At 37.8% G+C, this 13488-nt stretch overlaps 1 protein-coding gene across 1 annotated transcript in view; it reads left to right on the top strand.

Annotated features, from left to right (window-relative positions):
- LOC137248418 (zinc finger protein 721-like) overlaps positions 1–13488 on the top strand; it is a 203734-nt gene that overhangs the window by 169851 nt on the left and 20395 nt on the right. The window contains exons 16-17 of the mRNA XM_067779356.1: positions 3303–3443; positions 3523–3810. Coding sequence (XP_067635457.1) covers positions 3303–3443; positions 3523–3810 — 429 coding nt within the window. The remainder of the gene's footprint in view (positions 1–3302; positions 3444–3522; positions 3811–13488) is intronic.

Raw genomic sequence — 13488 nt, 5'->3', positions numbered from 1 at the left:
AAACCGTGATTTATTAAAAAAAAAAAATTAGTAAAAGGACGCGAGAATTTGAGTGTAATAACGATCCAGATATGTTCTGTTTCATGTGTGGCCAATATACTATCATAAGGCGACGACGAGTGTTCTCAGATCATATCAAAACTTTATACTCCAAGTATTTTGGCATTGAACAACAAATAAAATTTGATACACCATTGATATGGAGAGAACCTTCTTGCCATTCAATAGAGTGTTATATTTATCAAACAAAAGTACTTGGCGTTGGAAGATCAAGAAGAGTAACCTATGCCAGCGTACCTACAGTGATATTACCAGTACTACATTCAGCGGTAGTTGCGGATCCAGTTCCTTTGTCAACAGTAATATCTGAGTGCGGGGAATCAAGTTGTACTGAATTTCGCATGGGAAACGAGAGAAACGTTCTGTCACAAGCACAACTTAATGATTGGATAAGAGATTTGGAAATATCCAAGGAAAAGGCCGAGATCCACACTTCTCGTATGCAGCAATTTAAATTTGTGTCATCCGATGTTAAGGTGATATATTTTAGAACTCGTCAGGAACCATTTCCCAAACACTATACCAAGAAAGACAGTATATGCTACTGCAACGACATTTCTGTTTTATTCAAAGAGTTTGGTCAAACATATGATTCAAAAGAGTGGCGATTGTTCATATACAGCAATAAACTGAGTTTAGAAGGCTGTATTATTGCATATTGGTAACAAAAAGCCTTCTATCCCGATCTTAATGCATGTAATACAAAGGCAGTAAATACAAAGGAAACCTAAGAGGAAATGCAAAAACTACTCAAATTTATCAAATATCAAGAGCTTGATTGGAAAATATGTTCTGATCTCAAAGTCGTTGCAATGCTATGCGGTCTACAAAGTGGCTACACCAAGCACTACTGCTTCCTCTGCAAGTGGGATAGCCGAACTCGTAAGGACCACTACGTCAGAAAGGATTGGCCGGAAAGAGTCGAGTTTACCCTTCGTGTGGATAACATCAAATACACCCCTCTTGTCAAGAAAGAGAAAATCATACTTCCACCCTTACACATCGAGCTCGGTCTCATTAAAAACTTTGTTAAGGCTTTGGACAAAGAAGGCGAAGCATTCGACTATTTGAAAACAATTTTTCCAGATATTTCTCAAGCCAAGATAAATGAAGGTGTTTTTGTTGGACCACAAATAAAAAAGTTCATCAACAATAATCAATTCAAAGGACTACTCTCATCAGTTGAGGCAGCAGCGTGGGAATCCTTTGAAAATGTCGTTGCTTCTTTTCTCAGTAGACACAAAAGCCCTAACTACGAGCAGATAGTGAACGACTTAATCAATAATTATGCGAAAATGGGTAGATATTAAAGGCTTATTAAAATTAATTTCCCAAAATTCTATAACTTGTTTACCTAACTAATATTTTCTTTCCAGGCGTAAACATGTCTTTAAAAATTTACTTTCTGCACTCACATTTGAGCTTTTTCCGGCAAATCTTGGCGACGAAGGTGACGAACATGGCGAAAGGTTTCATCAGCAAATGAAATTAACTGAGAATCGATATCAAGGATTCTGGGACGTCGCAATGATGGGTGATTACTGCTGGTTTCTCATAAGAGCAACCGATCCTAAACTGAATAAGCGTCAAAGTAGAACACATAATTATTTCGACTACATAGTAAAATCAAATTAAGATAAAGATTGTTAGAATATAGTATAAACATAAATAAATTTAAAAAAAAGTTAAAAATATGGGTAATTTCATTCATAAATTGAACTTTTAACTAAATAGAAACGCGTAACCTGGATATTTTTATTTGATCGCTTATAACTTACGAAGCTTTGCATCGATTTTCTTCGATGATAGCTTATCTTTTTTCTAATTAAACAGAGCTTTACGTAAAGAAAAAATATCTGAAAAACAGTTGTGGGTTTAGAATGCTGCCCTCGCAAAGAGTAATTTTTTTCATATTTTTTCATAAAAAAAAAACAAAAATCTGAAATGATAAGCTAATATCTCGAAAACTATCTGGTTGAGCAAAAACAATGTATGATGCATTTATAGCAAATTTTATCGTCTTTCCTATTCTGTAAACTTTGCAATTGCTTGACCCGTTCGTGAGATATACGTAATTAAAGGGAGCCATCTTTTTGGTTTTTTCGAATAACGGTAAATTGCAAATATCTCAAAAACGGTACCATAGAATCAAAAATAGAATACCATAGAATCGAAATCAGGGAGTGGTTTAACATACGAATGTCATAACGGCGTCTCTGGTAAATTTTGGCCGTCGACCAGTGGTATTATCGAACGTTACCCCTAAGATCTTTGGGTGACTGACAGTCGGTAGTGTGACACCATCGACGCGTACGTCCAATATTTGCGACATCTGTTCCTTCCACGTAGTAAAGAGGGTGGCCCTGGATTTGGTCGGTGATAATGCCAAGTTGGGCGAGGTGAAAAAACTGGAAAAATCAGGGAAATAGCTGTTTATTTTAGGAACTAATTCATCAACTGAAGGGCCAGGTCCTGTAGCCATAGGTCTAATGACAGCTGGTATGTTTAATTCTTTTGAGTTTTCCTGTCATAATAAAGCATAATAATTTAATAAAAAAAAATAAAATTTACAAATGTATAAAATAAAATAAAGTAAAATAAAATTATATGTTTTTAACTAGCGAGGCAGATTCATTTTCTTTACACAATTCATTTTATTTTTTTCTAACATCGATAACTAAAAAAAAATCAAATAAAATGAAAAAATTAAAGGACGGGAAGAAACGGAAGCAAGCAAAGGTAAGGGAAAGGAATGAAGAGGGATAAAAAGGAAGAAAAATTAAAAAAGAAAAGAGAATAGAGAGAAGAGAAAAAATGAGAGGAGAAGAGAAAAGAAAAAAAGAAAAGAAAGAAAGGAAAGTAAACTACGCACTTTTTCAAGGTGTCATGTTCAAAACACGATTGAAATATTTTCAGCCGAAGATGTTCCTTAAGGCTCTTTTGCAGAACGGCAAGGTCAATTTTTTAACTCAGACTTAACCTAAAGGAGGGGTTAAACTCATACATTTTTGACACATTTTTCAAATTAGCTCTAAAGTTAAAAAAATAACTTGCCATTTTGCAAGTGGGTCTAAAAATACTAAAAAGTTTTAAGACCGTGTTGAAATTTGAACATACTCGACTTTTTAGTAGCCAAAAAATTTAGTTTAGTTACAAAATTCAAATCCTCGCTTCTTTTTAATATCAAAAAATAAACTTGTTTTTTTGTTTTTGTCTTGATGACTTGTGTTTTTTTTTTTTAGATACAAATACATACGTGACCAGAACTACCAATACCCGTGCGATATTTGTGGCAAACATTTTATAGCAAAATCGGTCTTAAATCTACATAAACTAATTCATAGCGGCGAAAAGCCACATAAATGTGATCTTTGTGAAATGCGGTAAGTTATCATAAAAATCCCCGTCCTAATATATTTCACCAAATTTTTTCTAACTTTATTTTCTACCTGTATTAAACAGATTTGCAACAGCTGTGCGCCTAAAAGAGCATATGCGTACTCATACTGGTGAAAAACCATATAAATGCAAATACTGCGACCGGTGCTTTACGACAAAAAAATTACTGAATAAGCATTTACGTGTACATCTGGGTGATAATATTCACAGATGTGAATCTTGTCCGTTAGCTTTCCGTTTGGCTTCGGAGCTACGGTTACACTCAACTACGCATAAGGACGAAGATCCAAAGACGCGTGAGCGAAATTTGGCAGCTTTAAGGGAAGAAGAGGCTAAATTGAAAGTAAATAGGTAAAATGGCATTCATAAACTCCGTAGACTGTGATCTTATATTAAGGTTAATTACTTCGTAAAGCGCGGAATCCAGGGCTGGTATTCTGTTATACGATCGGTGATCGAAAACAATTTTTGGTATCGCAATATCTCTTAAATGGTGGATCGGATTAAGGAAATATGTTAAATAGTGGCTACGTGTACTGATTAGAATTCATTCTAATTTTAACGAGTAGTTTGACAAAATCATATTTATTGTTTGAGTTGTTGTTGTTGTATTAACAGTGCTTCGCCCCGCTCAATGGGCATGACCACTCACAAATATCCTCTAACGGGAGTCCTAGGAAACTGGCTGTTTCAACAGGGACGGACCATAGGGAGATTGGTGTTAAAGGCGTAAGTTCCACATTACAATTCAAAATGTGGCAATGTGTCATGTGGGGACACATTGCGTGCAGGATATACATTACGGATGTGGGGGTTGATTCTGGACAAGTAAGAGTTTAACCTGTACAGTATCCAGAACGAAGTTGGGCTAGGGAGACTCGTGTCTCCCTTGGTAATGTGCTTTCTTCTTATGTAAGGGTAGGATATTGCATATTGTAACGAATTTAGTGAAATTCCGCTTATTTGCAACCTTCTGCTAACGTTCGTGTTGTGATGTAATCTTCAATATCTGGAGAAAAATGAACTCTTCCTTGTTGAACCTTGGTGGATTTTAATTGATCAATGTGTCGTTTTATTTCGTAGCCGTCATCTAGCTTAACTAAGTAATGGAGATTACCAAACCTTTTGAGAGCGGTACCTGTTTTCCATGCCGCTTTGTTAGTTTTTGTCAATAATGCCTGAACCCTTTCTCCCACGCTTAGTTGACGCACGCCTGGAATAGGGTTAGTTGATTTGTTTTCCGTGTTTGGTTTTAACTCATCCAACCGGATTCGAATTCGTCGATTGAGATATAGTTCTGCTGGACTTTTTCCGCAATTAAGTGGTGTTGCACGGTATCTGTGCATAATTTCGTTAATTTTGTGGTGTACAGAGCCTGGCTCTGCTGACATCGCCTTCAATTTTCGTTTGGGGGTTTGGACATTGCGTTCCGCTAACCCATTTGTGCTAGGATACCCTTGTGCTATAAGTTTTTGAAAAATTCCGTTGGTACTGCGATATTTTTTGAATTGATCGCTTGTGAAGTTGGTTGCATTGTCGGATACCATTATCGAAGGAAAGCCATGAAACGCAAATATATTTGAAAGTAGATTTATTGTTGTTGTGGTCGTAGGAGCATCGCGTAACAGTCGTACTTCTGCCCATCTGGATTTTGCATCCATGACAACTAGAAAAAAATTATCTTGAAATGGGCCTGCATAGTCTATGTGTATTCGGTCCCAGTTTGCATCTGGCTCCTCCCAATGATGGAGTGGTGCCTTAGCGGGTTTAGACTGGACTTTCATGAAAGCTTCGCAAGCCTTGACTGTTGTTTCAATGTCACGATCGATGCCTTTCCAAAAACAATATCTTCTAGCAAGCTGTTTCATCCTAGTTATTCCCGGATGGGTATGGTGAAGTTCTTATAGTATTTGCGGTTGTAGCTTTTTCGGAATCAACACTCTTTGACCTTTAAAGATAATTCCATTATTAAGTGTGTATACATCTTCATTTTCATAATTGTTAAGTAAACTTGACTTAAGTTTAGATAGGTCTGGATCTCTATCAGTTTCTGATGCTAGAATTTCCGTATTTATGGGTTCACTTGGAATTTTAAAAATTGATACTGAACATAATTCATTTACATCTTCATTGATAATTTTGTCTGTAGACGGCTTTGTTAGAGTTGGTGCTGCGCGGGATAAACAATCGACATTAGTGCGTTCTGAACCCTTTTTGTAGACTATTGCATAGTTGAAACTTGATAGAAAGTCAGCATAACGTAGTAATCGTGATACTGTTATTGCGGGCATTTTACTGTGCTGATGGAAAATTCGCGTAAGTATCGGTAATGAGTTTAAACTTCCTACGGTATAGATACATAAAAAAGTGATTGATGGTAAATACAGTGGCTAAAGCTTCTCTATCTAACTGGATGTAATTCCTTTCAGCGGCAGTCAATGATCTGGATGCAAAAGCGACGGGATGCTCTAGGCCATCCTTCATATGCGAAAGCACACCTGCGATTCCCGTAGGACTTGCGTCGCATGCTACTATTACTGGCAGTTCGGGATTGAAAGGCATTAGCACTGTATCACTGGCGATAATTTCTTTAAGTTTTCAAAACGCTGCCTTGCAACCGGAAGACCAAAAAAACTTTGTGTGGGTTTGTAGTAGTTGTCGTAACGGAAACGTGATTGTAGATAAGTTTCGAATAAATCTGGAATAGTGCGTAACCATTCCTAAAAATCGTCTAACATCGTCTTGCTTAGCGGGTCGTGGCATATTTATTATCACTTGAATTTTTGAAGGTGATTTTGAAATTCTATTATATTGAACAACATGACCCAAATATTCGATCTTAGTTTGAAAAAATTAGCATTTATTTTTATTTAAATGTAAATCATGTTCCTTAAGGCGTTGAATGCATTCGATTAGATTAGTTGCGCACTCTTCTTTTGTAGCTCCATGTACGATGATATAGTCGAAATACGACATTGTGTTTTTTAATTCAGATAATATTTGCTCAAAAATGCGATTAAATTCAGCTGGTGACGTTTTGATACCAAACGAAAGCCTATTTACCTTATACGTGCCTCTATGCGTAGATATTGTTTGGATAATGCTAGATTCTTCACTTGAAGATGTAAATACGCCTTGTATAAATCAAGCCTACAAAAATAGTTGGAACTTTTGAGATTGTTCAAAATTTCGTCAATGCGACGTATGGGGTAGTTTGCAGACACGAGCTGTCTATTAACTCCGACTTTGCAGTCGACGCGGAGTCGTGCTCCGCCGTCTGCTTTAGGGATAATTACCAAGGGTGACCCCAGTTACTTCTTTCAACTTTTGATATGATCCCCGATATTTCTAAATCATTTAGCTCCGTCCCAACACGGTCGCGTAGTGCATATGGAACTTCTCGCTCCTTGATAAACCTCGGTTTAGCGTCTTTCCGAAGTTGAAGTGTGACTTCAAGGTTTGGCACACATCCTACTTTTTGTATAAAGACTTGTTAAAATTTGTGAATGATGTCTTGTATTGAACAAATATTACGCATATGGTAGTTGGATAACTTATTTGCATATTGATTGTCTACTTGCTGTAAGTTGATTTTTAGATCTCTAATCCAAATTCGACCCAAAAGAGCATCATTCCCATTTGGTACTACGTACATTTCTTCTACTGATCGGTGGTTATTGTATTCTACCTTTATATTTACTTTGCCATCTGGGACTACTACGTTTTTTGTGTATTAACGAAATGCTATTGAGGATGGTTGAAGTTTTGTTTTGATATTGAGCTGCTCGAGCTCATTTCGAGGAATTAATGTAAAGCCTAGCCCCCAATCTACTTCAAATTTTTGTGGTTGACTATTATTTTTAACAGTAATGTAATATTTACCCACGTCTTTCTTCTATTCGCCATGATGACTTTTGTAAAGATCAACTATTTGATTTATTCCGTATACTTGGTGAATTGCCTCATTTCCATCAACCGCTTTGTGACTCGACTTGTCGCTTGAATTACTCATTAACGTTTTTATACATACTTGTTGAACGTGGCCTCTTTTGCCACATGAGTTGCATTTCAGGTTATATCGATTTGTTCGACACTTTCGTTTGTGATTGTCCTTACCACAGCGAATACACAAGTTGCCGATGCCTAATTGCTTGTAATTTAATTTTGAATTTGCGCACTTCGACTGTCTTGATGATGAACGATTTCTTTACGTCTGCCTACTGCGACTTGCACCTGCGATCCTACCGTGCACCTTGTTTACTTCCTTCACGACAGTTTGTGGTTTTGAATTTAGCTCGCGGCTATCTATTTTGGACGCTTCTAAAGCAATTGCCCTTTGTACAAGTTTCTCGAAATGTGACTCTTCTGATTGAAGAAGCTGCTCACGAATTGTGTTATCTTTTATTCCTCCAATGAATTGCGCACGAAGAAAAATGTTAGAAATGTCAGCATTGCATTGACATGCCGATATAAACGCACAATCATTTATGTCCCGCCGGAGTAATGCTACAAAATCTGCCACGGATTGTTCTTCGTTTTGATATGTTGAAAGGAAACGGTGGTGTATTACTAATATATTTTTCATGGGACACAAATGTGTTTCTAGCTTCGCCACCACCTCCTCATACTTTAGATCTGTTATGCTTTTAGGCGCGATCAACGATACTAATAATCTAAAGTGTGTAGAGCCAATGGAATTGACTAGCATTTGATGACATGTCGCTAAACTGTTGAATAAATCAAAGCTAACCGTCTTGCTGTTCAGACGCGTTTTAGTGTTAGTCTCTATCTTGAATTTTGCATTTTCTTGTATTTGTTTATCTACTCGCGACTGAGTGATAACAGTGACTACTTGTATAATGTTAATATATATGTACCTTTGTGAGACAGTGTATTGACATTTAACTAATTATACTGATTCTGGCACTCATGTGCACAATTGAAATAGTGACTTCTTTAAAAATCTCAAATTTTCATTCCAACAATGCCATGCGTTTGTGGTAATAAAGTTGAGCGAACGCATCACGAAGCGCAATGAACTTTATCACTTAGAGTGTGTGAAACTCAGACCAGCTGATCTTGAATATTTACACCTCCGCTCGCCCCCACCAATCATCAACCTGGATGATTCAAATGTCCACAGCTCTGCCATCATGATCACTCATCAAAATTCTAACAACAATCCCGCTGAGTTATCAGTAGCCAATGCTGGAGCTAATAGTGAAAATATTGAGCCTTTTAACTTGCTGGAATTTTACTCAACCAAACAATCCACTGCCTTACAATTGGCCCTTGATGAAATTAATACTATTAAAGAGGAAAAGAAGAGCATGGTTGATCTCATAAATTCCCTGCGCAAAGACAATAACTCGCTCTGCGCGCAGTCAGAATCTCTAATAGCCAAAGTTCGCTCAATGCAAAGTCAGTGTTGTTTTGACGAGTTGCGTTTGGCCATCTCTTCGTTAAGAAAAGAACTTGAGTAATTGCGCACCGTGGTGTGATGGTAGCGTGCTCCGCCTACCACACCGTATGCCCTGGGTTCACACCCCGGGTAAAGCAATATCAAAATTTTAGAAATAAGGTTACTCAATTAGAAGAAAATTTGTCTAAGCGGGGTCGCCTCTCGGCAGTGTTTGGCAAGCGCTCCGTGTGTATTTCTGCCATGAAAAGCTCTCAGTGAAAGCTCATCTGCCTTGCAGATGCCGTTCGGAGTCGGCATAAAACAAGTAGGTCCATCCGGCCAATTTGTAGGGAAAAACAAGAGGAGCACGATGCAAATTGGAAGAGAAGCTCGGCCTTAGATCTCTTCGAAGGCAGTAGTACCAACCCAAAGACCGGGGTTAGGTTCGAAGCCTCTCTGGGTAAGCGAACGAGGGACAATCCCTCCGCAAGGAGCTACTCCTGAAAATTTTTGAACGGTCTGCGAGATCTTGCGGCAAACACCCCGGATCTTTCCGAAATGGCCAACACGTTGATTTCCTTAAAAACATACAAATAAAACCTTTCCTAAATATTATTTTTTTAAATAGAAAAATTAAGCTTTTTAAAATAAGAACACCGGCTACGCGTGCGTGCCGCCTACGTCGCCGCCGCCGATAAAGTGATCGGCCTAAAACGACTTAAGAACCAGCGTAATAAGTGGCACAAAAAGTTCCTGAAATCTCAAGAACTAAATCATCTGACCCTGTACAAGCAGTTGTCAAAGAAATTTAACTGCCTCAACAAATTTCTTTATAGAAACTATATGCTTGGGGTAAGCTACAATTAAATCTAACCCCAAATGTGTTTGGCATTTTGTCAAATCTAAAAAGGCTGGTGTTGGGGTGCCTGCACCTGCATTTCTAGATAATAAACTGGCTAACTTTCCCATAGACATTGCTAATTTGTTTGCCGAATTTTTTCAATCCAATTTCACAATTGATGCAGTAGTTTCACCAAATGCTCATAGTCACTCTAATCATGAGGCAATTTTGAATTTTGGCAATCTGCGACATACCTTCATTGACATTATTAACGGTATTAGAGGATTGAAAAACTCTACTCAAACTGATCGAGACGGATTAAGCGCTGTCCTTCTAAAAAATTTTCCTGCTATTGTAGTCCCCCTAATGATAATTTTTAACTAGTCTCTTAGCTCCGGTATCTTTGCGGATGCCTGGAAAATTGCGTATATCACCCCGATTTTCAAAAATGGTAAGAAGAATGATGTTTCAAACTAAAGGCCAATATCTAAGTTATCTCTTATTTCGAAACTCTTCGAAGGGATTGTCAAAGGAAAAATATATTTCGCAGTGAAACTATGTATTCTGCCTAATCAGCATGGTTTTGTTGTTGGTCGGTCTACAGTCACTAATTTAGCAGTGTTCAATGAATATTGCTTGGATGCGTTCTCATCTAGCCATCAAGTGGACTGTATCTACACGGATTTCTCCAAGGCATTCGACAAGGTATCTCACAATTTGTTGCTACGAAAGTTAGCTTCGCTTGGATTTCACTCCACGTTCCACAATTGGTTGTGCTCCTACCTGATGAATAGATGCTGTAAGGTTGTTGTTAGTAGCGATAAGGTTGCTCCCCGAAGGCTTTGGGGAGTGTTATCGATGTGATGGTCCTTTGCCGGATACAGATCCGGTACGCTCCGGTACCATAGCACTATTAAGGCGCTAGCCTGACCATCTCGGGAGCGATGTATGTGGCCACATTAAACCTTCAGGCCATTCCCTCTCTCCCCACCCCCAAGTTCCATGATGGGCTTGGGGTCGCCAGAGCCTCGTCTGTTAGTGAAACAGAATTCGCCGCGGATAGGTGAGGTTGACAATTGGGTTTGGAGAAGATATATATTGCGCTGGCAACCTGAAGGGTTGCGCTACACAGCCCCTTGAATCTGGTATTTTAGTCGTCTCTTACGACAGGCATACCTACCGCGGGTATATTCTGATCCCCTAACCCGCTGGGGACGAGAATATATCGCTTCCTACAACCAAATCTAAAAGACCAAGGGAAGGGGATTTTGTACCTCTACCGCCAATAGCACAAAATGATAACCATATACCACGATACATCATAGCCACCGCCATCGCCCAAAACAACACTGAAACCCGACCATTAGCATCCTATAACGTTTTCCAAATAGAAAAAGGGCTTAAACACATAAGTTCCGAATACTCTGAAGTAACAGAGCTTAAATCTGGTGACCTGCTGATAAAGGCAAATAACCTTAACGCAGCAGAAAAATTCATCAAAGCAACCTATATAGATGTTGTACCAGTTAAAATATCCTTTCACAAAAAACTTAATTCAACACAGGGTAGAATATTTTCGAAAAACATTATCCACCTTACTGAAAAAGAGTTATTGGAAGGCTTAGCAGACCAAAAAGTAATCGAAGTTAAGAAAGTCATGAAGGTAACTAACGATACAACAGCACCAACAGGAGCAGCAATTCCAACATTTAATTTAATCCGGAGACCAGAAAAATTAGCTTGGGCTGGGAAAAAGTCGCAGTTCAGGAATACATTCCTAATCCTATGAAATACAGAAATTGCTTGAAGTTGGGGCATACAAAAAATTATTACAAAGGTAATGAGTTGTGCAAGCAATGTGCGACACCTTCACCTCATGATACTTACTCGAGAATCTTCTGTGTAAATTGCAATATTGACACACATACCTCTGAAGGCCCCTCATGTCCTAGCTTCCTCAAACATAAATCCATCAACAAAATTAAAATTGAACGTCGATGTACTGTAAGAGAAGCTTGGAGATTGTACAACAGTAACCCCACTGCTTTCCAAATAGAACCCAGAAGCAAGCATACAAACAAGGCTTCGTATGTACAAATTACAAAAAAATAATAACATCGAACGACCGCTAAAAGAGAATATCAAACAGGTCATTGCACCAGCTCCACAACCTTTAAATAACATTCAAAACAAAGAAAACACAAACCAAACACAAACCAGTACAAAATCACCTCAAAATAACATTCAAAAGATAAGTTCAAACTCCAATATTGATACATTGTTTACAAAGATAACAGAAAAAGCTAAACAAAATACAACAACAAGCGCACTCGCTAATAATACAAACGCAGAAAGTGGAGACATAGAAATGTCACCTTGCACAACAACAAACAATAATAATTACCACTCAACTCCAATACACTCAATTAATAACAAAACTCACAACAACTCTAGCGACTACACCCAACCGCAAACATACCGTAACGAATTTACTGCAAATCCTCTTATTTGCCCCTCTGCTAACGTTCGAATCACTAAACTGTTGAATAAATCACTCCACTATTTAATAATGTAAAATGGCCTTTATTAAAGTACTTCACAATAACACATACTTTGCAACTAGCTTGCTTAATAACCAAACTGAAACTGATCTATTGCCCGACAGATGGCGTGCTTAACTGAAAACTGCTCATAGCGCTTCTACCGCTGATGCTTTTATACTCTGTGATTTCCTCGTGGCATCTTCTAGGCGCTTCCAGAACTTACTTAGTTATAAATTTCTCAGCTACAACTACAGATGTATAATTTTTATAGCTTCTCTCATACCCCATGCGCTTGTATGTGTGAGCGACACTTCCCCAATTACAATTGCATACCTTTAGGAGCATTTCAGATAAGATATTTGCATGTGTTTGTGCGTTGCTCTCAGCTGCGTGTACCTACATATGTGTAGACATAATGATTGATTCGTTTATGTAGATATATAATGATTGATTTATGGATGTGCATGCAAGGCGCTGCTTAGCATCGGCTTAGAGATGGCAGCACCCCTTAGTTTTGCTAATATTCGTAACAATACCAATCACCTATAACTAATGTAACACAAAACCTAATAGAAAGCAACAACTACTTCGTCCAAACAAAACAATTTAACAGCGACATCTCTGACTTTGAATAAATAAAAAAATTTAAACGTTTGAAAATATGAATATGAGACTTAATTTTTCAATCCTCCAATGCAACATTCAAGGATATATCAATAATAAATATACCCTTGAATTACTAGTCAAAAAGATAATCCCGATATCATTATATTACAAGAAACACACATAGTACAAAAGAATCTGCATCTACTACATTTACCTAATTATAGAACTTTTCATCATAATAAAGATTTTCAATACGCCAAATCTGGCATTACCTTCTTAATAAAAATGCTTTAAACGTATCAAATCATGTGGTATCTACGAATAACCTCCTCCATCAATCACTTACCGTACATGGATTGACGGATCTCCACATAACCAATATATATAAAGAAGTAGATGTATATCTCACTACACAACTGCTTGACAGCATTCCAATATACAGCAGTGGGCATCATCTACTGCTCGGTGATTTGAACTCACACAATACACTATAGGGATCACAAACCACGAACCGTACCGGCAAAATATGGGAAGAATTCGCAAACTGCAGAAACTTAGTTTTCTTAAATGATGGTTCGCCAACGCTGCTCAACACAAAAAACACTCTGACGGCTGTAGATGTAACTATGGCTAGTGCA

The sequence above is a fragment of the Eurosta solidaginis genome, chromosome 4, assembly GCF_040869045.1.
Source record: "Eurosta solidaginis isolate ZX-2024a chromosome 4, ASM4086904v1, whole genome shotgun sequence".
NCBI lineage: Eukaryota > Metazoa > Arthropoda > Insecta > Diptera > Tephritidae > Eurosta > Eurosta solidaginis.
Note: the sequence above shows the minus strand (reverse complement) of the source record. Positions and strands in the feature narration are given on the sequence as shown.